General features: G+C 47.9%; 1 protein-coding gene across 1 annotated transcript in view; it reads right to left on the reverse strand.

The window, feature by feature from the left end:
* Nucleotides 1-24,410, reverse strand: part of PTK2 (protein tyrosine kinase 2) — a 341,550-nt gene that overhangs the window by 249,259 nt on the left and 67,881 nt on the right. Inside the window, exons 2-4 of the mRNA XM_068238424.1 lie at nucleotides 12,099-12,325; nucleotides 10,734-10,900; nucleotides 177-264 (exon numbers count right to left, since the gene is read on the reverse strand). Coding sequence (XP_068094525.1) covers nucleotides 177-264; nucleotides 10,734-10,900; nucleotides 12,099-12,293 — 450 coding nt within the window. The 5' untranslated portion in view covers nucleotides 12,294-12,325. The remainder of the gene's footprint in view (nucleotides 1-176; nucleotides 265-10,733; nucleotides 10,901-12,098; nucleotides 12,326-24,410) is intronic.

A 24,410-nucleotide genomic window follows, 5' to 3' on the forward strand; every position in this document is an offset into this window, starting at 1 on the left:
TCATGCATGGAAAGCAAACGCATATACACCTCAAGGATGGCGACTTCTATTAGCCGAAAGGTCGCGCTGAATACACAACGCTGCTTTCCCTTCAGGCAACCGCGCCTGACGAATGCACCGCCGAGAGGCGAAACACGGCGGCTCCATACATTATTCATCCCCCAGAGGTCACCTACCTGCTGATGAAAGAAGTTTAAGGTCGGCTTATCCTCCGCAAACTGGTTGAGAAATCCTTTGGGCAGATATCGAATTCTCAGCTCGTACCTGCAGAGTGGAAAGAGACGATATAAGTAAGGTGTAGAGAAATGATCGCCATCACTGATGGTCTTACAGGTACCATTATAGATGACATTCCTATCTTATGGAAAACAGATTGCATTATGGGTAGCATTTTGCGCATTAAGACATATAAATGACACCGGTAAGGTTTATGGGCATCACATTTCCTGCATTTTGTGATCCTTTTCCGATTGCTTGCAATTCTTACAAATGCAAGAACACAGGTCTATGACGCAAATTTCATAGGTAGGTTTACAGCAGTGAAATGCAACAGTGGTTCTGCTGCAGTTTTGGAGTGCTTGCCTGTGTATTAAGTATGGGGGTGCAAGAAAACTAAACTGTGTGTGCAGCTTATGACTCTGCCGAGCTGCAGATGAAATGTGTGCAAAGAAGCGTGTATCTCTAAGCACCAAAGGGGAGAGGTAGGCGGAGTCAGGAGATCTGGAAAGCCGAATTACGGCTCAAATAATTATAAGCTAGCCCCGGGATTGGGCATACTGGATCCTGAACCTTTTAGCAGCCCTGCCTGTGTGAGATAACTCAGGGCAAGGCATCCTCAGCCAACGGATCTCGGGATGCCTAATATGCAGAACGGGCGCAGGGAGGAGTTTCATATTTACCTATCCGGATGCTAGATTGGCTCTCCTCTTCCTTCACCCGCGGCGCTTCAATACAGACATCCAGTAACTAGGTCCTGATTACATGATAGGACATGTGATCGGGACCCACAGCATAGTGTCAGCGCCGCTTGGTGGTGGAGGGGTGACGAAAAAGACTCTTCTACCACCGGGCGGCGCTGCAATGCTGACACCATCCTCTGGGTCCTGATCACGTCATATCATTTGATAAAGTACCAGGAGGAGATGTCGGCATTATAGAGGTCTCTCAGTGAAGGAAGATGAAAGTTGATCCAGCTTCTGGAACAGGTTAATATAAAAGGGCTCCCTGCTGCCCTGCAGTCTATCAGGCTGAAAAAAAAAAAGGGGGGGGGGCGCTGGTGGGGGACAGTGGAAAAATAGTTTCCCATATGTGGCTCCTATTCTTTTTTCCCTGCCTGAAAGAGTTAATATCCAGCTGTGCTTTTGACCGTTCTTCTCCAGTTGGGACCCAGTTGGGCTCTAGTCCTATAAAACACTTTCCTAAGCAAATAACTGGGCTTCTGACTGCAAAGGATAGACAACTTTACTTACGGTAACGTCTTTTCCAGTAGTCAGAAGGACAGCACCCCTGGTGAGACTTGTCTCCCTCCCAATCGTGGACAGGAACTGCAAAAGAAAAGATTTGCATAACAAATTGGCAGCCATACATAAGCCACTATCTTACCACCAGTAACTCAGTTAATACAATAGATGACACGGACCGCATAGATGCTCACTTACATAATTATTATTCCACCCAAAAGAAGGGCGGGTTGCAGGGGTGCTGTCCTTCTGACTACTGGAAAAGACGTTACCGTAAGTAAAGTTGTCTTTCCCAGAACGTCATTGGACAGCACCCCTGGTGAGACGATGTACAAGATATAGGATCTAGGGAGGGACCACTGCCTGCAGCACCTTCCTTCCAAATGATAAGTCTGCTGCAGCCGAGATGTTTAGGCGATAATGTTTCACAAAAGTGTTCTGACTTGACCAGGTAGCAGCTCTGCATATCTGTTCTATAGATGCCCCTGCCCTCTCTGCCCAGGAGGTTGATATTGCTCTTGTAGAATGAGCTCTGATTGGAGAGATTAAATGCTTTCCTTGAACCTGATATGCTGATGTGATAGCCTGTTTTATCCATCGTGCCAGCGTTGCTTTGGAAGCTTTGTTGCCTCTTTGTTTTCCAGCAAAAAGGGTGAACATTGCGTCAGTTTTCCTCCAGGAACTTGTTCTTTCCATGTAGTGTATAAGACATCTCCTTACGTCAAGGGAATGGAGTCTCCTTTCCTTTTCATTACTAGGATTCTCGCAAAAGGAGGGTAGGAAGATCTCCTGATTTCTGTGAAAAGAGGAAACTACCTTGGGTAGAAAGGCTGCATCAGGACGTAATGTTATTCTATCCTCTGAAATGGTGCAATAAGGCTCTCTAATGGATAGTGATTGTAATTCACCAATTCTCCTGGCTGAAGTAATTGCCAGCAGGAAAATGGTCTTTAAGGTAAGAAATTTTTCCGAAATTTGCGCTAATGGCTCAAACGGAGCCTCACACAAACCCTGTAAAACAATGTTTAAATCCCAAGCAGGTACTTTTGTTTTAATTGCTGGCTTAAGTCTCTTTAAAGCCTGAAAAAAACGTACAATTAGATTTTCTTCTGCCAGTCGTTTTTCTAAAAACACACTAAGAGCAGATACCTGTACTTTCAGGGTGCTGATACTAAGACCTTTCTTATATCCACACTGAAGAAATTCCAATACGGATTTGAGAGATGAATTGTTAAAGGATCTTTCCCTACACCAATCGTTAAATATTCTCCAGGCTTTCTGGTATATTTCTCGAGTCACTTTTTTCCTACTCTGTATCAAAGTTTCTGATAGTTCATCTGAAAACCCTTTGGACTTCAGGATGCCCCATTCAGGTTCCAAGCTGAAAGGTGAAGCATGTGTAAGTTCGGATGCCATACTGGACCTTGAGATAGCAAGTGTGGCAGAGGAGGAAATATTATCGGATCTGTTACTGCTAGTGCCCTCAGTGACGTGAACCATGGTTTTTTTGGCCACAGTGGAGCTATTAAGATTACTCGAGCCTTGTCCTGTATAATCTTCTTTATCACTCGTGCTAGCAACGGAACTGGAGGAAATGCATACATCATTACTTCCCCCCAATTGATCGAGAAGGCATCTACTTTCCATGGTAGATCTTCTGGAAACAGGGCACAAAATTGTTGGCATTTCGTATTCACTCTCCTTGCAAACAAGTCTATTTTTGGGCAGCCCCATTGTAACGTCACCTGCTGGAATATTTCCTGATCTAATGACCATTCGTTCGCATCCAACCTCTTCCTGCTGAGGTAGTCTGCCAGTTGGTTTGAGGTTCCTTTTAAGTGTGTCGCTGTTAAGGATGAGAGATTCCTTTCTGACCAAAATAGGATCCTCGTCGTCTTTTCCCATAAGGATTGACTCCTCGTACCCCCTTGTCTGTTTAGGAAAGCCACCACACTCTGATTGTCTGTCCTTATCCTCACATGAGACTTCTTGATTTGGGGCCCGAAATGTAGTAAAGCTTGCCACACTGCTTGCAGTTCTCTGTTGTTTGATGACTGTGAACTGATCGTCATACTCCAGGCTCCCTGGGCCGGTTGAGAATTGAAGTGGGCTCCCCAACCCCATAAACTGGCGTCGGTTGTAATTGTATTCTGATGAGGAAAACTCCACAGACGACCTGGAGATAGATGATCCAGCTGTTTCCACCAAAGCAGAGAAGCCTTTATACTCTGTGGAATGACGATTTTCTTGTCCAGTGACGTCATAGACCTGTTCCAAGATTTTAGTATCCACATCTGTAAGAATCTTGCATGGAACTGCCCCCACTGTATTGCCGGAAAGGAAGAAGTTAGAAGACCTAGAAGTGCCATGGCCTTTCTTAGCGATATGCTTCTCAATTTCTGAAACGAGAGAACATTGTCAATAATAGCACTGATCTTCCTATCAGGTAACAACAATTTTTCCTTTCTAGTAGAAATAACGAAACCCAAAAACTCTAAGGATTGGAAAGGAACTAGGGCAGACTTTTCCCAATTAATCAACCAACCCAAATCCTGGAAGAAGCTCAAAGTTGTAGTTATCTGATCAAAAACGGATTTCTCAGAAGACCCCCATAATAAAAAATCATCAAGGTAACCGACAATATTAATCTGTTTTAACCTGAGAAGGGCTAGTACCTCAGACATAACCTTGGTGAATAGCCATGGAGCTGAAGATAATCCGAAAGGTAAGGCATTAAACTGAAAATGTCTTACCTCTCCTTCCATCCACACGGCGAACCTTAGGTATTGTTGGCAGGACAAATGGATTGGCAGATGAAGATATGCATCCTTCAGGTCTAGAGATGCCAAGAAGTCGTCTTTCTGTAAGAGATGAACTACAGATCGGATATTGTCCATCCTGAACTTTCTGTATTTGACCCTCAGATTTAGTTTCTTTAGATTTAGAATAAATCGATAGGTTCCCTGAGGTTTCCTCACCAGGAAGACTGGAGAGTAGAATCCTTGTTCTTTTTGGCATGCTGGAACCTGGCGAATTACCCTTTTCTGAAGAAGTGACCTTATTTCTGATTGAAGGGCTATTCTTAAGGATGGGTCTTTTGGACAAGGGGTTAGGACAAAATTTTGAGGGGGAGGCTGCTCGAACTCTATTTTGTAACCTTCTAATATTATATTCAGTAACCACTGATTGCTGAAGAGTTGTTGCCATTTTTCGAAATAGTTGGTGACTCTCCCCCCCACTGGAATGATGGCGTCATTGCTTGTTTGTCTTTTTGGTATTAGTAGAGGTATTGGGGGGTCTTTGTTGTCTATAAGGGGCCCATCTTCTACCCCTGGAAGATTTGTTATCCGCTTCATTTTTGGCGGGGGCCCGAAATGGCCGCTTATTTTGAAAAGGGCGCTTCCTTGGGAAATTCTTCTTATTATCCGCCGTACGATCTAGTGTATCGTCCAGCTTTGAACCGAACAGCAGATTACCTTCACAGGGGATACCACAAAGCTTAGATTTTGAGGAAGTATCCCCATTCCAGGTTTTAACCCATACTCCCCTTCTAGCCGAGTTGACTAGCGCCGTGGTTCGGGCTGCCAACTTTACTGTATCATCTGCCGCATCAACCATGTAATTTGAGGCATTCGTAATTTTTGGGAAGTCATTTAGAATTTCTTCCCTAGAAACTCCATTAGCAATCTTAAATTGCAGGTCTGATAGCCAAGTTTTCAGAGAACGACTAACTGCTGTTGATGCCACAGCCGGTTTGAAAGTTAATGAAGCCGACTCCCAAGCCCTACGCAAAACATTATCCATTTTTTTTTGTCTATTGGATCTTTTAGGTTACCAAAGTCTTCAAACAAAAGGTCTGATTTTCTTGACACCCTGGAAAAGGAAGGATCCAGCTTTGGCGGAGGACCCCAACAAGCCTGATCATCCGGGGCAAAGGGGTAGCGCTTAGATAAAGATTTGGGCCAAAAGGCCCTTTTCTCAGGATTTTCCCATTCTTTCTTAATCATAGATTTAAGAGTAGAATGGACCGGAATGTATCTAGATTGGGGGTCCGCCAAACTTTCATACATCTGATCCAGGGGTGTCAGGGGTTTTTGCTCTGATCTAATACCCATTGTTTCATGCATGGAGGTTAGGAGATCTTTCATTAAATCTGGGGAAAAAGCAAATTTCTGTGATTTCTCAGCTTTTTCTATCTCTTCACCCTCAGATATCTCTTCTAATGCAGATATTTCCCCCTCAGAGAGTTCCGAGCCCTCTATATCACTCTCCCTACTCCTCCTAGCCTGCACAGTAATACGTGCCGCCGGAGTAGGAGAAGACCCAGTATTGATAGGTATAACAGCAGCGTCACTGCTAGGGTCAGGAACATCAGCAGGGTTGGGGCCTACAGCTTGAGAAGAAATAGCAGAATCCTTAATTTCTTTGATTGCTGAAGACATTTCCGCCCGCATCCAACCCATCAGATCTTTAAATATGACAGGGGATTCATCTTTAACCAGTTTATTTGTGCAATCCTGGCACAACTTTTTAGAGGATGAGGATGACAAGCGAGTGGAGCAAATGGCACATTTCTTCGCAGATTTGCTAGATCCACTTGATGCATGCTGACCCTTGTCAGTTTTATCATGTTTTTCAGGCTTTTCATGTTTTTCAGGCAGAGAGGTATCTTGGGCTGGCCTGGCAGACTGCGCAGGAGCTGACCCAGAAGCGTCCTCCATGCTCACATAAACCACCAGAGTGAGACAGGGAAAAGGATTAAATCCACATGAACAATAGGGCTCAGCTGACTAGCCCATTAGCATAATTTATTTGCATAGTCCCCCGTCGCGGCACCTGCCGCTTAATAGATATGCATAATTACCTCGTATTTCCGCAGCCCCTGCCGCGCTATTTGCTAATTACCTCAGCGAATCAGCTGATGCTGATTCGCAATCACCTCCGCGGCCCCTGCCGCCCGATCAGAGTCACGCCGGACGCCGTGCGTGACAACTTCCGGGTTGACCCGGAAGTATCTTGGTCTGAAAGCGCGCCTGCGCTATATCTCTGCTGCCTCATACGGAGAAGCCTCCTCCACGCTGCAGGGCTCCGACTGTCCACTGTACAGCATGCCTGGAGCCCTGAAAGACGTTGCCCCTGACCATCTGTCATGGATAGCATCCTGGAGACCTCTCCTCTGCATTCCCGTCCGGGACAGGAAACTGAACTGAGTTACTGGTGGTAAGATAGTGGCTTATGTATGGCTGCCAATTTGTTATGCAAATCTTTTCTTTTGCAGTTCCTGTCCACGATTGGGAGGGAGACAAGTCTCACCAGGGGTGCTGTCCAATGACGTTCTGGGAAAAATAAGGTCAAAAGTTCATGTATTTTCCCTCTGGGACTCTTGAGACAATGCAATTGAGCAGAGACTCCTACAACTACTACTTTGTAAATGTTTATACAGAAAATAAAAATGAAGGATTCTTAAAAAAAAGGGGGGAAAAAATCATTTTTAAGAGTAGGACAGATCCAACGGTTTATCTCACAAGTTTATTTTCATCTCGGGTTAACGTTAAACAATACCAATAGCCTGGCAGTCCTCCTAACCTGTTTGGCTGCAGTAGTATCTGAATTTAACACCTGTCAAAAGCATGCAGCTAATCCAGTCACACTTCAGACAGAGCACCTGATCTGCATGCTTGTTCAGGGTCTATGGCTAAAGTATTAGAGGCAGGCAGCCCAGCAATCTGCAGTTTAAAGGGAAATAAATATGTCAGCCTCCATATCCCTCTTACCCTTTAAAAAATGGTCCTTAAACGGAACCTGAAGCGAGGAAAATTATTTAAAATAAACACATGACGTAGCTGCTAATTAATATTACATACTAACCTCACCGTCAGTTCCTGTCAGAGGCTCACCATTCTATTCTTACAGTGATCCCTTCCAGGTCTGACAATATTTTGTCAGAACGGATATCTAGCAGTTGCTGTCAGTTATATATCAGCAGCTGTCAGTTACAACTGACTGTACAAGATAATGTCCATGTTTCGTTATGGCTCAAGTGGGCGATATTACAGTTTAACAGTGTGCTGACCAGGAAGCTGTTCGAGGTAATGGTCATTTTTAAAATGGAGGGCGGAGAAATCAATTGATCACAGAGGACAAATGGGACGGTTAAGAGGAGAAAGAGATTGAGGAGTAGACTACACAGGAGGCAAGTATGACCTGTGTATGGTTATTTTGACTTTTTATTTTCAGTTCAGGTTCTCTTTAAGGCTGTGGTCTTGGGATCAGATTCACCACATTATACACTGGAGGAATCTAGGCCTGACTCCTCCCAGCTCCTCTGTGTAGCCGAATGCTGTATTTGTGACGGATCACCAGTCAATGACGCTCTGCTACCTATTTAACCTCCCTGGCGGTTTAATTATTTTGCCAGGGAGGCTGCAATGTGGTTTTTTTTGAATAAAAAAAAAAATATTTCATGCAGCCAACTGAAAGTTGGCTGCATGAAAGCCCACTAGAGGGCGCTCCGGAAGCGTACTTTCGATCGCCTCCGGCAATCGAAAGTAACAAGATAGGCCGCAATGAGCGGCCTATCTTGTTTCGCTTTCCTCGTCGCCATGGCGACGAGCGGAGTGACGTCATGGACGTCAGTCGACGTCCTGACGTCAGAGCCGCCCGATCCAGCCCCTAGCGCCGGCCGGAACTGTTTGTTCCGGCTGCGCTGGGCTCGGGCGGCTGGGGGGACCCTCTTTCGCCGCTCCACGTGGCGGATCGCCGCGGAGCGGCGGCGATCGGGCAGCACACGCGGCTGGCAAAGTGCCGGCTGCGTGTGCTGCTTTTTACAGAATTCAAATCGGCCCAGCAGGGCCTGAGCGGCGACCTCCGGCGGCATACCCCGAGCTCAGCTCGGGATTACCGCCAAGGAGGTTAAGCTCCCGCAGGCTACAGATGGCATACATTAAATATTCATACATAATATTTAATATTTCTGCCATAATCAGTGTAAACATATGTATATGTTTTCCATATTTACTATCTGGACCGAGCAATGAGGAAATAACTATAACACATCCTGACTCCATTAATCCTGCCAAATAGGTGACAGACATTCATTAATATGGAACGTTGTGGCTACCCCTCAAATTAATTACAAAGAGCGACAACAGTCTACCGCATTTCATTTCCTCGTCTGGCGCGCAGAATCGCCGTGTGCAGATAAGCGTGTGCTTGTCGGGGATTTGTTCAGCTAAAATACAGCTTTACATCAGGCAGAAGAGAGAATAATAATGCGTCGCAGATTAGATCTACATCACACGGAATGGATTCATTCTGCCGTGCGGCGCGGCGCAGGGATGGTGGGCTGGGGAACGGCACAGAACAGACAGTCTGCCTGCTGAATAAACACCCGCGCCTTCTCTCTGCAGAAAGACCTTTTTTCACAAAGTTAAAAGAAAACCTGAAGTGAAAATAAACTTCTGCAATAATGGATTGTAAGTGTGGTAATAATGGCATTTAGAGCTTTCCAGAAGTCTCATATTCACACATGAAGTGTGAACAGCAGAAATGTCAGTGCGACAAACTCTGGTTCCTTCAGCTCCCATGCAGAGAAATGACGAGATTTTCAACCATTCAGCATCTTAAAGCGGAATGAAACCCACCATTTCTTCTTTGCTCTAAAAGATTATTTACAGCATATTATATACTACCCACCATTTTTTTTTTTAGTAGAACAGCATTCAACTAGTTAAACACAGGACTTAGGGCCCGTTTCCACTACTGCGGAAACCGGGCCAAATTCGGAGAGTTTCCATGCAGGCGAACAGCGTGGGGAAACTATGGCGCCGCCGGCCGAATCGCTTACCTTAGCGATTCGCCCGATATTGTCATCAGTTTCCGTGCGGGAGGCTGTGAATCCCATAGCCATGCTTGGCACGGCTTCTGGGATTCGTCAACGTTCCCACTGACCAGGTAGTGCCACCGCGCGTCTCGCAGCCGTGCGCAGTTGCCAGTGAAAATGGGCCTTCAAGGTGCGTACACATGCCGTATTTTTACAAACGACGGGTCTGTCAGACCCTCCTGCGGAGCGGTCGTTCTGCCGACAGTAGCACGCGAGTACAGGCTGTTGGCAAACTGATAAGACTGTTTTTGACTGATCCGCTCAACGGATCCGTCAAAAACAGTCTTATCAGTGTGCAGACAGCTTGTACTCACGTGCTACTGTCGGCAGAATGACCGTCCCATGGGAGAGTCTGACGGACCCGTCAGTGTTCTCCCCAGGCTCTTTTAGCCGGGTGCTCCACCCGGCTAGATTTGGTGACCACCCGGCTGTCATCGGCTCACTTCCTGACCTCCTCCTATGCTGTAAGCAGAGTTGCCCTGCATTTTCATCTCGACCCACCCGGCTACTTTTTCATGCCACCCGGCTACTAATTCATGCCACCCGGCTGGAAAAAAATTCTGGGGAGAACACTGCCCGTTGTTTGTTACAATGCGGCGTGTGCCGGAAAAGCTGGACGCATCCGAACTGGAGATAATGTTATCTTGTGTTTACATTCCTCATTTGATACAAGTAAACACTTCTCTGACACTGCAGACTCTCCTGAACAGTCAGACACTCAGAAAGCATTTCTGCTTACATTACCAGATGAATAAACCAGTTATGAATAAAATGCAAAGTCAGCTTTCAGAGCAAAAAAGGTGTACTTTGGTAACTTGTAATTTATAAATGAATAATAATACTTATGCAGAAAAGCAAATATGATAACCGTAAGGCATATAAAAAGTAGGAAAACATTTTTATTGATATTATGTCAGGGTTTTATACCGGTTTAAAGCACACCTAAAGTGTTTTTTTAAAGAAAAACCACTTACCTCGGTAATGGGAAGCCTCCAGATCAGTGTGGGTTAACTTTTTGATTTGTGGACAGCAATGGGTTCTTAAAGGGAACCTGGGATTAGAAGGATATTGAGGCTGACATGTTTATTCCCTTTTAAAACAATGCCAGTTGTCTGGCAGCCCTACTGATCTGTTTGGCTGCAGTAGTGTTTGACTCACTCTGCATGCTTGTTCAGGGTCTATGGCTAAAATTATCAGAGGCAGCAGATCAACAGGACAGCCAGGCAACTGGTATTGTTTAAAAGGAAATCGGTATGTCAGCCTCCCTATCCCTCTAGCTGCAGGTGTGCTTTAAAATGATGCTGGTTTCTGGAAATTCAGTTATATGTAGACAACATAAACCACTTTTCTGTATCTGCGTCAGTAATCAGAAATGCGTTTGCTCAACTCACTTCCACTCGTCAGGGGGGTGGGCCTGCTCATACTTCTCTCTGACGTGGGACACGCCCATATCCGGGTGCAGCCAATGAACCTCCTCAGATCGCAGGTGACTGAGCCGTAGTCCGTAGGAGGACACACATTTCACTTTGTGACTGTCCACTATCTTCTGGATTATACCCTGGCGAGAGAAAAGAGACACTAAAAATCAACATGCAAATTTTCCATATACTGCATAAGATACACAGGAAAACTAAATTGCATAAGGTCTGTTCCTCTGCTCGTCCCCCCCCCCCCCCCCCCGGGTCTTCATCATGTCATTAAATATGTGATTTTTGCCTGAAGTCAAATTACCACACAGGAAGAGGCGGGCTTCCTCTGAAGTTTCATCCTATCACCCTCCCGTTCACTCCTCTATAAGGAAGTAAATGGAAGGGGGAAAGAGGAGGGAATGAAAGGGTGATGGGCGGGATCATCACAGCAAGCCCCCCTCTTCCTGCTTACCTTAGGTAACTTTGCTCGGGTCTGGTGTGCTAATAAAGTACCCCTGAACTGAGAGGGGCTTTGACTATGCTAGGTGCCTTTGTGTAAATGGTGCTGTGACATATGTCACAGCACTATTCTCTCAGTTCAGTGCCCCCAGGAGTTCCCATTCTAGTCAGCCAAAATCTTCGACTAACTAGAACGTTGAATATGGGTGGGGAGGAAATGGCAGTTTTCCTCCCTGATCACACCCCCTTGCACCGCTGACCTTTTAAAGAGAAACCGTGATCAAGAATTAAACTTCATCCCAATCAGTAGCTGATACCCCCTTTCCCATGAGAAATCTATTCCTTTTCACAAACTGATCATCAGGGGGCGCTGTATGGCTGATATTGTGGTGAAACCCCTCCCACAGGAAACTCTGAGGACCATGGTCCCGGCAGTTTGTCTGTGAACCTCTTTGCATTGTGGGAAATACCTGTTTCCTACTGCCAAATAAGCAAGCAGCAGCTACTTCCAGTGAGATCTCCTGCCAGCAGTAAAAATGTCACCATGTGGTAAATGTCAGAATGTAAATCAGGGAGAGAAAAAGGTTTTACAATGGGCAAACACTGACAATCATTTACACATAATTATTGTAAAAACGAAGCATTTTATTATTATTTTTTTACATTATTTTCACTGAAGTTCCTCTTTAAGACCTTTAAGAGCCACACAACTCATCTACAGCTGGATCACTTTGCTTTCTTTTCCACCCTTTCAGCTTTCCTGTTCTGCTGCCGTGTCCTCTCATATCTCCTGGTCTGACTATGTGTAGTGGTATGCCACCATTGCAGTGCACTGTGGTAAAGACCAGCCAGCAGCATCCATAGCGTTTTATCGCTTGTCGCACTCACCCTGACGTCGGTGGCGTCCCCGTGCCGGATATTGCTGGCCCATGTCGCCGGTTCGCTGTTGCTTTCGAAGTAATGGAAGACTTTCAGGACTCGCTCGATGGCCCCCGGCGAGCGCTCCATGCCGCTGCTCAGGCGGGACTTGGCGTTTGAGCTGGGTGCGTGATTCAGGTTGGGATCCAGATACGCCGCGGCCATACTCTTGCTAGACGCTAGGTGTCTGTCATATTCTGCGAGAGAGGAGGAAACACAAATGTTATTACAGCAGCTGATAATCCACTGTGAGCATAGTAATCTACACATTAGCAAAGGAGATGGGTATCTGCAGTCATTATGCCTGAAGCACACCATTTATTATTACTATTTAGCATTTATATAGTGCTGCCATCTTCCGCAGCGCTGTACAGAGTATATTGTCTTGTCACTGACTGTCCTTCAGAGGAGCTCATAATCTAATCCCTACCATAGTCCTATGTCTATGTATGTATTGTGTAGTGTATTTATTGTAGTTTAAGGCCAATTTAGGGGGAAGCCAATTAACTTATCTGTAGGTTTTTGGGATGTGGGAAGAAACAGAAGTGCCCGGAGGAAACCCACACAGACACGGGGAGAAAATACAAACTCCGGTGCCCTGGCTGGGATTTGGACCGGGTTGCCGTGCATGCAATTTTCCGAAAGATAGACAAGTTGAATCAATTATTTCCAACAGGTCTGATCTGATTTCTGATTGTTTTTCTGATCGATTTGTATAGAAGTGATCGGAAAATCAATCAGAAAAACAATCAGAAATCAAATCTGACCTGTCAGAAGTAATCGATTCGACCAGTCTATCAGACGGGAAATTGCATGGTGCGTACCGGGCATTAGCTTGCAGACAGTTCAATTCAAGATCCAAAAAGTCACTCTTCAGGGACGCAGCACCGTACAACAGGGATTGTGGGTGACAGCTTGTAATTACTGATAGATATCCAACCCTGCTAAAATTGCACTTACAATGTTACAAATCATATGGCGCATGTATTAGCTCACGTGACCTATTGAAGAGGCAGGGCCTTGAAACGTAAGGTTAATGAGCACACAGGGAATGACTGGGAGTAACTCACCCAATCGCACTTTCCAGAGGCAATCTCTATGGTGATGGCAGCATCATGTGACACACTGGTATGTACTGACGACAGATAACATGACTCCGCTTCTGCCATGGGAAATCGGCCCTGGAGAGGACGGCAGAAGTGAGAGGAAGGAGGTGCAGAATCCGGCCTTCTATTGACCGGTTGTAGTTTTCCCAGCCCTGTTCTAGGGGGTTTTAGCCTGCAGTAGGCTGGAGGAGGACACAGGAAGGATAGGAGGATCCAGAAGCTTCCCTCTGCGCAGGTGAGTATTTTTTTTTAGGTCACAATCACTCTCAGGTGTTCTTTTAGCATTTGCAAGCAGAGATATACCAGAGCAGTCCCTCATACCAGGACACACAGCCTGGTCCGCCGGTGCACAATCCCACTTCCACACAATATATGAGATGAAGGAGGCACTCAAATGGTGAAATTAAACTTGTGTTGCTACTTTTGATTAGACGCAACATGTTTCGAGATCTCTACCTTCTTCAGGAGTACATGCAACTGAGAAAACACGCAAACGTATGAACTATAGTGCACCGCCCCCAAATTAGCAAACCCACCCACATGGTCATCTTCTCTGGCAGTCATGTGACACACACTGCAATCCCCTAATACAGTGAGCAGCCAGTCTTCCTACCACTACCAAAAACACCTCTTCCGTCAGTCACAGCTAAATACTCCACCCCACCCACTTTCCCAGCTGAATGAGGCGTTATAGGGGTTACTCCACCCACCATCCCAGCTGAATGGGGTGTTAAAGGGGTTAAATCAGAAGAGAGGTGCGAGCGATGTGAGAGCGAACGCACATCCAGCGCATAATCCGGGCCAGTGTCAGATCGCTAGGAGAGAGCAAGGATTCATCTCTAATCTAGAGGCCTAAATCCCAGCACCATCTGGAGGGCCCTCCAGCCTAACGCAGCAGAAAGCAACATCTCACCCTGACCCAGCGCTGGAAAGTGACGCCGGGATCCACTCAGAATTATTATCACTGAATCGCAACAGGCGGGAGACACATTTCTCTGCCGCACATCGAACAATTCACATCACTGAGGACAGCCACAGAGAGCAACGACTGATCACACAGTTAGACCACACTACATGTGCTTCAGTCCATCGAAGCACATGCGCTTTGCCTGACGCAAGGGCACAGGGATATACATAGTAATCGCGATGCCCTGTACAGAGTGGTGCAATCCCTTTATTACCCAATCACAATGCGTGCTGCAATTTGCAATTTTGTTAAATGAAAGGGAGTGCATGGCAAACGCAAAGCTATGTAATCTCCTTCGGAAAGAGATTCCAGCAGCTTTTCTCTTTGTCAGGAAACATAATCGTACCCGCCAATTACACCTGAACATCCATAAAATTTACAATCACAGCACATGGTGATTTTCAGTGTGGAGGGGTCCGCAGATTGATCAAATCTTCTGTCCACCCCCCCCCCCCCCCCCCGAAATTCTGGGCCCCCCACCTGCAGCACATCCTGGTTCATATTCTATATCTTACCTTTTTTAAGCAGTTTGGCTGGCGTTCACCTTCATGGCCCCACAATACTAACACTCTACACCAGGAACCTTTTTGGCTGAGAAAACGCCGCATATTTTAAAATGTATTTCCACAAGAGCCATACAATATGTTTCAAACTGGCACAGTGCGCATGCGCAGCAGAGGGTTCACATCCCTGTATCCTTGGTGATGTGTATACAGTTGATCCTCCGGGCAGCGGCAGTGTCAGACACGTCTCCAGCTTCTCTTGGGTTTCAGCAGCATCAGCAATTTCCCCGAGAGCCAGACAGGAGAAATACCGACTAACAGCTTGTACGATTAGCTAGCTGACTTGGGTGGTTGATTCACTTTGTAGGGCGAGATCCACGCACTTTGGCCCAATCAGCTGCCTGTCAAGTGACAGGCAGCCTATTGGGCCAATCAAAGTGTGGGATTTCGTCTTACAAAGTCACTGGACCTGACAGGGTCCAGAGTGGGACAATTGGAGCGGTCGTTAGCTTTTGGTAGAACGCAAGTAAGTTAGTAGTGCATACTACAGCAGTAGCGAGCCTACTTTGAAAATGTTACTTGCGCTGCCACACTAAGCTGCTTTACTTGAGCAGGGTAGCTTAGGGAGTCAGCCCCTAACTGTGAGCCAGATGAAGCCATCAAAAGAGCCACATCTGGCTCCCGAGCCATACGTTCCCCTGCTCTACATCTGTCAGGTAATACCAGCCTCAAAGGAGAGTTCCCAGATGTGCTACACTGAAGTATGTCCCTAGTTCAGGCCGTGTACAAGTGTATCCCCCAGATAGCACTGCGTTTTTGTATGCAACTTTTCTGCTCTCCCATTGACATCACACAACCGCAAACGCTCATATGCACACGCACTGGTCAGCATAGTGCACTCACGCATGCGCAAATATCTTAGGGCGTAATGGTACTGTCACATAGTGATTTACATTGCACAGTGCTGGCGTCTCAGTGAGTGGAAAACTCCACGTGCAAAAAGTCACATGGAAACGCATGCCGTGGAAAAGATTCTGAATAAGAAAGTTACTCCTACTGAATGCCCAGTCTAATGACACGACCCGGAGTTCCCCCTTAATGCTCGTCACTCCATTCCATGTATTTACCTGGGAAAGGTATGAAGTCAGCAATAGTCATGAACGACATGTGAATTATTCAGAGCATCAGACGTCTGGAACATGCGATCAGACGGATGGCAAAGTGCTGCTCTTTAGTAAAGTTTACTTGTTGTGAGCGAGGGGAGGAGTGCAGGCGGCTCCCCCTATCCTGGCTGCTTGGTAACGCAGGCAGCTTTGTGAGCAGCACAGTAATGAATTCTGAGTGATTAGAACAATTAGGCTCCGTCCACCGGGACAGACAGAAATATTTCCTGGGGAAGAAAGGCTGACTTCATTATCCTTTCACAATGATTACCTCTGCTGGGGCCTGGCCTACTTCTCCGCTGACAAGGCATACGTCATCTGCAGCCACAGCGCTCAACAACTCTGCGCAACTCCTCCACCAAAATGTTACAGCACTTAAAGCGTAATAGTCAGCCCCAAAATCTAATTCCTATTACCCAATGCTCTGTGTTCATTATGAAGCCTACAACCTGACCCTGCATTGCAAGCATTCTAATATAATCATAAATGTGTCTGCTGTAAATAATCTTATCTCAGTCAGCCTGGCTCCTTTCTGGTACATTGCCGGAGAGAGGGAAGGTTGTTATCTTCCCTCCCACATTCCTGCTCCTCACTGATTGGCTGAGGGCAGTTCAGTGTGACAGGCTGAGGCTGAGAAGGGAAATACACCTCACCACTCTGCAGAAGCTGCTGAAATATGAAAAAGCAAGGGAGAAAAAGACATCAGGATTGGCTTCAGTCAGAGGCAGTAAAGATGGAAAATGCCTGGAAACCGCTTTCTCTTTATTTTCTATATGAAATTCACTGAAATCCATATGTGGACAGTAGAATACGTATGTTATGTAAGTAGAAAAAGTGTCTATCTACTTAAATGTGTTTTTTTCCTGGCATAGTATGGCTGTCCCTGCTGCTTTAAAGGAACCCTGAGGGAAGAGATATGTAGGCTGCCATATTTATTTACTTTTAAATAATACCAGTTGCCTGGCTGTCCTGCTGAACTCCTTAGCTGCAGTAATGTCTGGATCACACACCTGAAACATGCATGTGGGTAATTTTGTCAGACACCAGTGAGAAACATCTGATCTGCATGCTTGTTCTGGGTCTATGGCTAAGAGTGTTAAAGTCAAAGGATCGGCAGTACAGCCAGGCAATCTGCATTGTTTAAGGAAACCAGAGGTGAAATTAAATGAATGAGAAACAATTGTATCTATTCTCCTACTTCTAAAAATAACCTTTTTTTAGGCATCTCAGTTTTATTTCATATTTAAATTTACCTTTTTTAAGTTTTACTGTTTCATTGTCTCTGCTCACCCATCCATTCAAGTATGACCCGGACAGAAACTGTCATTTGCATACCTGATGTTTAACTCTTTCAGGCAGAGAAAGAAAAAAAGGAACACAGCCTAGTTATTTGTTGCTGGGCACTGTACATATAAAATCACAAACACTGGTCAGCACAACAGCCGGGGGCCCCAGGTCTCTACTGTACTGTACATATATACAGGTCTATTTCATGTCACCTTGTGGATCCTTTAAATCATTTTTTCCTAGGAGAGTATTTTTCATCTAGTATTTAAAATATCTTTCCAGCAATTGCCCATAGGAAAAGTACCAAAAAGTACGGTAGTTGTAAAACTACTATCAAAATAATATTGAGTATTTTTTTTGCTTGCTGCCGATTTAAAATGCATTTTATTGCCAACTAGTGAACAATAACCGCTAGGAGAAAACTCAGGTGAAAAAGTGAATTGCATATGGGCACTGATCTGCTGCATGCTTGTTCAGGGGCGGTGGCTAAAAGTATTAGAGGCAGAGGATCAGCAGGACAGCCAGGCAACTGGTATTCCTTATAAGGAAATAAATATGGCAGCCACCATATACCTCTCGCTTCAGTTATCCAGGGAACAAACAGGAACAAAATATATCTGAGGTGTTTCAGAGAGAAGGCGTGTCCTTCGTCACAGTTAGAAGAACACGGACATACAATTACGTAGTGACATAGCACAATGTAATAAAATATTCAGGAAAACCACTTTTATTATCCTGATTTCACCATAAAAATACTTCCTATATCTATAAATTTCAGTATACTGTATTGGTTATGTAGCCCCGCCTTCCCTATTCAGAATTCTCTTCCCAGAGCATTCTGGGATACCAGGTATATTTTGCACTGGCTTTGGAACTCTCAGTAAACAAACATTCTGCAGAAACGCACTTGCCAGTACTAAACATGCCACCAGCTGTGATAAATTTCCAAGAGTGAGAAGGGAATGGAGCTGCACATTGCTGTCCAACGAGCTTAGAGAAAGAGGATGGGCTAAAGTGATGACTCATCAGTGTGCTGTTCATCTGCACAGTCCAATCAGAAAGCCCTGGCCTTTGTAGGTTTGCCAGAGTATCCAGGAGAAAAGTCAGGCCATGCTGCAGGGTGTGTGACGTAGATGTAAGAAGGGAATAGAAATGCACAGTGCTGTCCAACTAAAACACTGAGCTTAGAGGAAGAGGAGGGGCTAAAGTGATGACTCATCAGTGTACGGTTCATCTGCACAGTCCAATCAGAACGCCTTGGCCTTTGTAGGTTTCCCGGAGTATCCAGGAGAAAAGTCAGGCCAGGCTGCAGGGTGAGTGACGTAGATGTAAGAAGGGAATAGAGATGCACATTGCTGTCCAACTAAAACACTGAGCTTAGAGGAAGAGGAGGGGCTAAAGTGATGACTCATCAGTGTGCTGTTCCTCTGCACAGTCCACTCAGAAAGCTCTGTACTTTGTACGGTATGTTTGCCGGAGTGTACAGGAGAAAAGTCAGGTCACAGCTTGAAATTATCAGGCACCCGTTAGAAGCTGAAATTAAGAAACCATTTGAAAAAGTTGTGAAACTTCTTCAGGAGTAACAGGGGAGAAAGTCCTCTCGCCGACTCTCACTTCTGTCACACTTATGATAAAACAATTGGTGTGCGGTCCACCGCTGCTCATTAGTCTTCAGTACCACGGACAAGCAAAATCAGCCCGAACTTCAGTGTTAGATTACCAGGAACGGTAACAGGATGCAGAATTACACGGAATCTCTCTGGGAGAATCCCTGGAGCTCATTACATCACGGCAGGCAGCACTAGCCGAGGCTGTGACCTCGTATTACTCTCATACAAGCAATGCTAATAGAATGAGTCATCTAATATACAGAGAGGCGTCAGATGAACGCAGGAACATCCCCCGGTGACCGAGGTCACAGCTTGCAGTGTCACTGGGCTAATGGTGACCTCCAGGGACCACTGCGCACTCACTGCCCTTATCCACATACAGGTAACGCAGCTTAGGGTGGGCAGAGCGGGGGGTTCAAGAGAAACTAAGGTAAGAAGGACAGAGCCAGAAAAGTCATTTCTAGTGCAGATAACTCTGGGAGAGATGTGCTTCCTATCCATGTGTATTTTACATTCTCTAATTATTCGGGATAGTGGACCTGAACTCAGAACGTCCCATCCGATCTAAAAGATACACAACAGCATTATGTTGTTGCGTATCTTTTAGATCAGAGAGGAAGTTCTGACTTTTAGGCTGCTTACACACAGGGACGTTACAGGCGCCTGTAACGCTCCCCCAACGCACAGCAATGTAACACAAGTGGGCTGTTCACACAGCCCACGTTGCGTTACATGTAACGCTGCACGTTCTGTGCAAAGTGCAGCATGCTACGGCGTTGGAGCGGCTATAGCCGCGTTAGACTGTTTGCACATGCTCAGTGGGGGGCGGAGAGGAGGCGGGGAGAGCCAGCTACAGTAGCCGCGCACATGGCTACTTAATATTCACTGCACTGGCGGCCGCTGATTGGCCGGCGGGACCACGTGATGCGGAGTGTCTCGCTCCGCATCACATGGTCCCGCTGGCCAATCAGCGCCACTCTGGGAGACATTATAGGAATTGAGCCGCCTAACGCGGCTCACTCTACCGTCCTATCTTGCAGCACCATACGTTGTGTTAGGTGCAAGTTATGCGACCTTAACGTGGCACCTAACGCAACGTCTTGGTGTGCAAGAAGCCTTAAAGAAAAAACATTTCTTTGTTACAGATGATACAAATCCTGCAATAAATCTGCAGTGCGTCTACATCCTGCTTTCATGGAAGCAGACACACTGTTAACATTCTGTGCTTACAAATTAGCTTGTCTGCCGTGGCAGAGGAGATTCCTGAGCTGACAAAGCTGATAGATAAAATTACAGTTGTGATTAGTCACATATGAGGAGTTAAACAGGATAAACTCTCTAAATACATACAGTGTGTATTTCTCTCCATTTTCCTTCTGTCCTGTGCAAGAGTTCAGGTCCACTGCATTAAAATGTGTATACGCCTCCAGTTTAGATCGGCCAATTTCCCCCCTTTCATGCATCAGGGCTCTCATAGGCCATAGAAGTGGTAAAACTGGCCAATCAGAATTGGATGTGTATGTCAGGCTCTTGGTTGGTTCACATCCTGTTTGTCACTCACTCTCTGTCCTGTTTCTCACATTATTGTTGCCATTTAGCTACACAAACCCAAAGGATTAAGGTCACCCAAAAGGATCAGGTGATGAGCAGGTCTGAGGCCCATCCCCACTAAGCGATATTTACAATTTCTTTTCCGCAATATCTCACAACATTGTTCAAAGGAACATTTTCAAACAACGTTTCATGACGCACACCACCCGAGGCGATCATTCGTTTTCGACCGACCGTCATGTCTGATTAAATTGTGGAGGATCGTTCCAAGTATTTGACCAACTGGAGAAATACACCTGCAGTGATCCTCGGAAGCCTAGGGAGGCAGGGGGACCATCAGTGACAAGCCAATATACTCTGTACAGCGCTGTGGAAGATGTCAGCACTATAAATACTAAATAACTATAGTAATATTAATGCACTTTTGAAACTCTCAAGAGCCACATAAAATGGCAAAGAGCCTAGTGTTTCTGCTCTATAGGATTCAGGGACTAGGTGAGTATTGCGACTTTCTTTAGGGTCAACTTCACTAGGAATTGCTTTTTAGTAGGGGGCTTTTCCGTCTCTTTTAGCCCCTCATACCCTCCTGGTGGGTCTGGGTCACCATAAGCTATCTGGCTATTCAGAACTACTAGGCTCTGAGCTACAATACACACCTTGAGAGCTTGTTCCCACTATGAGCGCATTTTGTTTTTGAAAAGCACTGGAGATTTTTAAACACACTTTAAGAGCACTTGAGCAAGGTTTCTCAATGTGAGTGTTCTGACATGAGCGATGAGCTTTCTTTTCAATTGGCAAACGTGGCTCCCGCACCAATACAAAGTATAGGGAAATTGCAAAGCACTTGAAAAAGCGTTTTGGAAAGCGATTTGGCGGGCGCTTTTTAAAATAAATAAGTTGTATTTATGAAGTTCCAGGTCAAAGAGTTCACTTCCTGATTGTCTACGGGAAGTGAAAAAAAAGCCAAACAAAAGCGCTCAGAAAAGCGCAAATCACTCCGAAAAGCGGTTACAAAAGCGCTCAATGGTTGCGCTGTCGATTTCTTATGTGAACGAGGCCTGATGATTGCTACAGCAAAGCAGGGCTGACTTTAGCCAGCCTTTTTCGGCTCCAGTAATTGGCTGGAATTTGCCCATACACTTTCCCCGGTGGTGGTGGCTGGCCTTTGTCCTCAGGGTGGTGTGGGGCTGGCAGCTCTGGACATGGCAGGCCTCTGTATGTAGGGTGGTGTGGGGCTGGCAGCTCTGGACATGGCAGGCCTCTGTATGTAGGGCGGTGTGGGGCTGGCAGCTCTGGACATGGCAGGCCTTTGTCCTCAGGGAGTTGTGGGGCTGGCAGCTCTGGACATGGCAGGCCTTTGTCCTCAGGGTGGTGTGGGGCTGGCAGCTCTGGACATGGCAGGCCTCTGTATGTAGGGCGGTGTGGAACTGGCAGCTCTGGACATGGCAGGCCTCTGTATGTAGGGCGGTGTGGGGCTGGTAGCTCTGGACATGGCAGGCCTCTGTATGTAGGGCGGTGTGGGACTGGCGGCCCTGGACATGGCAGGCCTCTGTATGTAGGGCGGTGTGGGACTGGCAGCTCTGGACATGGCAGGCCTCTGTATGTAGGGCGGTGTGGGACTGGCAGCTCTGGACATGGCAGGCCTCTGTATGTAGGGCGGTGTGGAACTGGCAGCTCTGGACATGGCAGGCCTCTGTATGTAGGGCGGTGTGGGGCTGGCAGCTCTGGACATGGCAGGCCTCTGTATGTAGGGCGGTGTGGGACTGGCAGCTCTGGACATGGCAGGCCTCTGTATGTAGGGCGGTGTGGGGCTGGCAGCTCTGGACATGGCAGGCCTCTGTATGTAGGGCGGTGTGGAACTGGCAGCTCTGGACATGGCAGGCCTCTGTATGTAGGGCGGTGTGGGGCTGGCAGCTCTGGACATGGCAGGCCTCTGTATGTAGGGCGGTGTGGGACTGGCAGCTCTGGACATGGCAGGCCTCTGTATGTAGGGTGGTGTGGGGCTGGCAGCTCTGGACATGGCAGGCCTCTGTATGTAGGGCGGTGTGGGACTGGCAGCTCTGGACATGGCAGGCCTCTGTATGTAGGGCGGTGTGGAACTGGCAGCTCTGGACATGGCAGGCCTCTGTATGTAGGGCGGTGTGGAACTGGCAGCTCTGGACATGGCAGGCCTCTGTATGTAGGGCGGTGTGGGGCTGGCAGCTCTGGACATGGCAGGCCTCTGTATGTAGGGCGGTGTGGGACTGGCAGCTCTGGACATGGCAGGCCTCTGTCTGCAGGGTGGTGTGGGGCTGGCAGCTCTGGACATGGCAGGCCTCTGTATGTAGGGAGGTGTGGGGCTGGCGGCTCTGGACATGGCAGGCCTCTGTATGTAGGGTGGTGTGGGGCTGGCAGCTCTGGACATGGCAGGCCTCTGTATGTAGGGCGGTGTGGGACTGGCAGCTCTGGACATGGCAGGCCTCTGTATGTAGGGCGGTGTGGGGCTGGCAGCTCTGGACATGGCAGGCCTCTGTATGTAGGGCGGTGTGGGACTGGCAGCTCTGGACATGGCAGGCCTCTGTATGTAGGGCGGTGTGGGGCTGGCGGCTCTGGACATGGCAGGCCTCTGTATGTAGGGCGGTGTGGGGCTGGCAGCTCTGGACATGGCAGGCCTCTGTCTGCAGGGTGGTGTGGGGCTGGCAGCTCTGGACATGGCAGGCCTCTGTATGTAGGGCGGTGTGGGACTGGCAGCTCTGGACATGGCAGGCCTCTGTATGTAGGGCGGTGTGGGACTGGCAGCTCTGGACATGGCAGGCCTCTGTCTGCAGGGTGGTGTGGAACTGGCAGCTCTGGACATGGCAGGCCTCTGTCTGCAGGGTGGTGTGGGGCTGGCAGCTCTGGACATGGCAGGCCTCTGTCTGCAGGGTTGTGTGGAACTGGCAGCTCTGGACATGGCAGGCCTCTGTCTGCAGGGCGGTGTGGGGCTGGCGGCTCTGGACATGGCAGGCCTCTGTATGTAGGGCGGTGTGGGACTGGCAGCTCTGGACATGGCAGGCCTCTGTATGTAGGGCAGTGTGGGACTGGCAGCTCTGGACATGGCAGGCCTCTGTATGTAGGGAGGTGTGGGGCTGGCAGCTCTGGACATGGCAGGCCTCTGTATGTAGGGCGGTGTGGGACTGGCAGCTCTGGACATGGCAGGCCTCTGTCTGCAGGGTGGTGTGGGGCTGGCAGCTCTGGACATGGCAGGCCTCTGTATGTAGGGAGGTGTGGGGCTGGCAGCTCTGGACATGGCAGGCCTCTGTATGTAGGGCGGTGTGGAGCTGGCATCTCTGGACATGGCAGGCCTCTGTATGTAGGGCGGTGTGGGGCTGGCGGCTCTGGACATGGCAGGCCTCTGTATGTAGGGCGGTGTGGGACTGGCGGCTCTGGACATGGCAGGCCTCTGTATGTAGGGCGGTGTGGGGCTGGCGGCTCTGGACATGGCAGGCCTCTGTATGTAGGGCGGTGTGGGGCTGGCGGCTCTGGACATGGCAGGCCTCTGTATGTAGGGCGGTGTGGGGCTGGCAGCTCTGGACATGGCAGGCCTCTGTCTGCAGGGAGTTGTGGGGCTGGCAGCTCTGGACATGGCAGGCCTCTGTCTGCAGGGTGGTGTGGGGCTGGCAGCTCTGGACATGGCAGGCCTCTGTCTGCAGGGCGGTGTGGGACTGGCAGGTCTGGACATGGCAGGCCTCTGTATGTAGGGCGGTGTGGGGCTGGCAGCTCTGGACATGGCAGGCTTCTGTATGTAGGGCGGTGTGGGACTGGCAGCTCTGGACATGGCAGGCCTCTGTATGTAGGGCGGTGTGGGACTGGCAGCTCTGGACATGGCAGGCCTCTGTATGTAGGGCGGTGTGGGGCTGGCAGCTCTGGACATGGCAGGCCTCTGTATGCAGGGCAGTGTGGGGCTGGCAGCTCTGGACATGGCAGGCCTCTGTATGTAGGGCGGTGTGGGGCTGGCGGCTCTGGACATGGCAGGCCTCTGTATGTAGGGCGGTGTGGGACTGGCAGCTCTGGACATGGCAGGCCTCTGTATGTAGGGCGGTGTGGGACTGGCAGCTCTGGACATGGCAGGCCTCT

This window comes from Hyperolius riggenbachi, chromosome 5, assembly GCF_040937935.1.
Source record: "Hyperolius riggenbachi isolate aHypRig1 chromosome 5, aHypRig1.pri, whole genome shotgun sequence".
NCBI classification, from domain to species: domain Eukaryota; kingdom Metazoa; phylum Chordata; class Amphibia; order Anura; family Hyperoliidae; genus Hyperolius; species Hyperolius riggenbachi.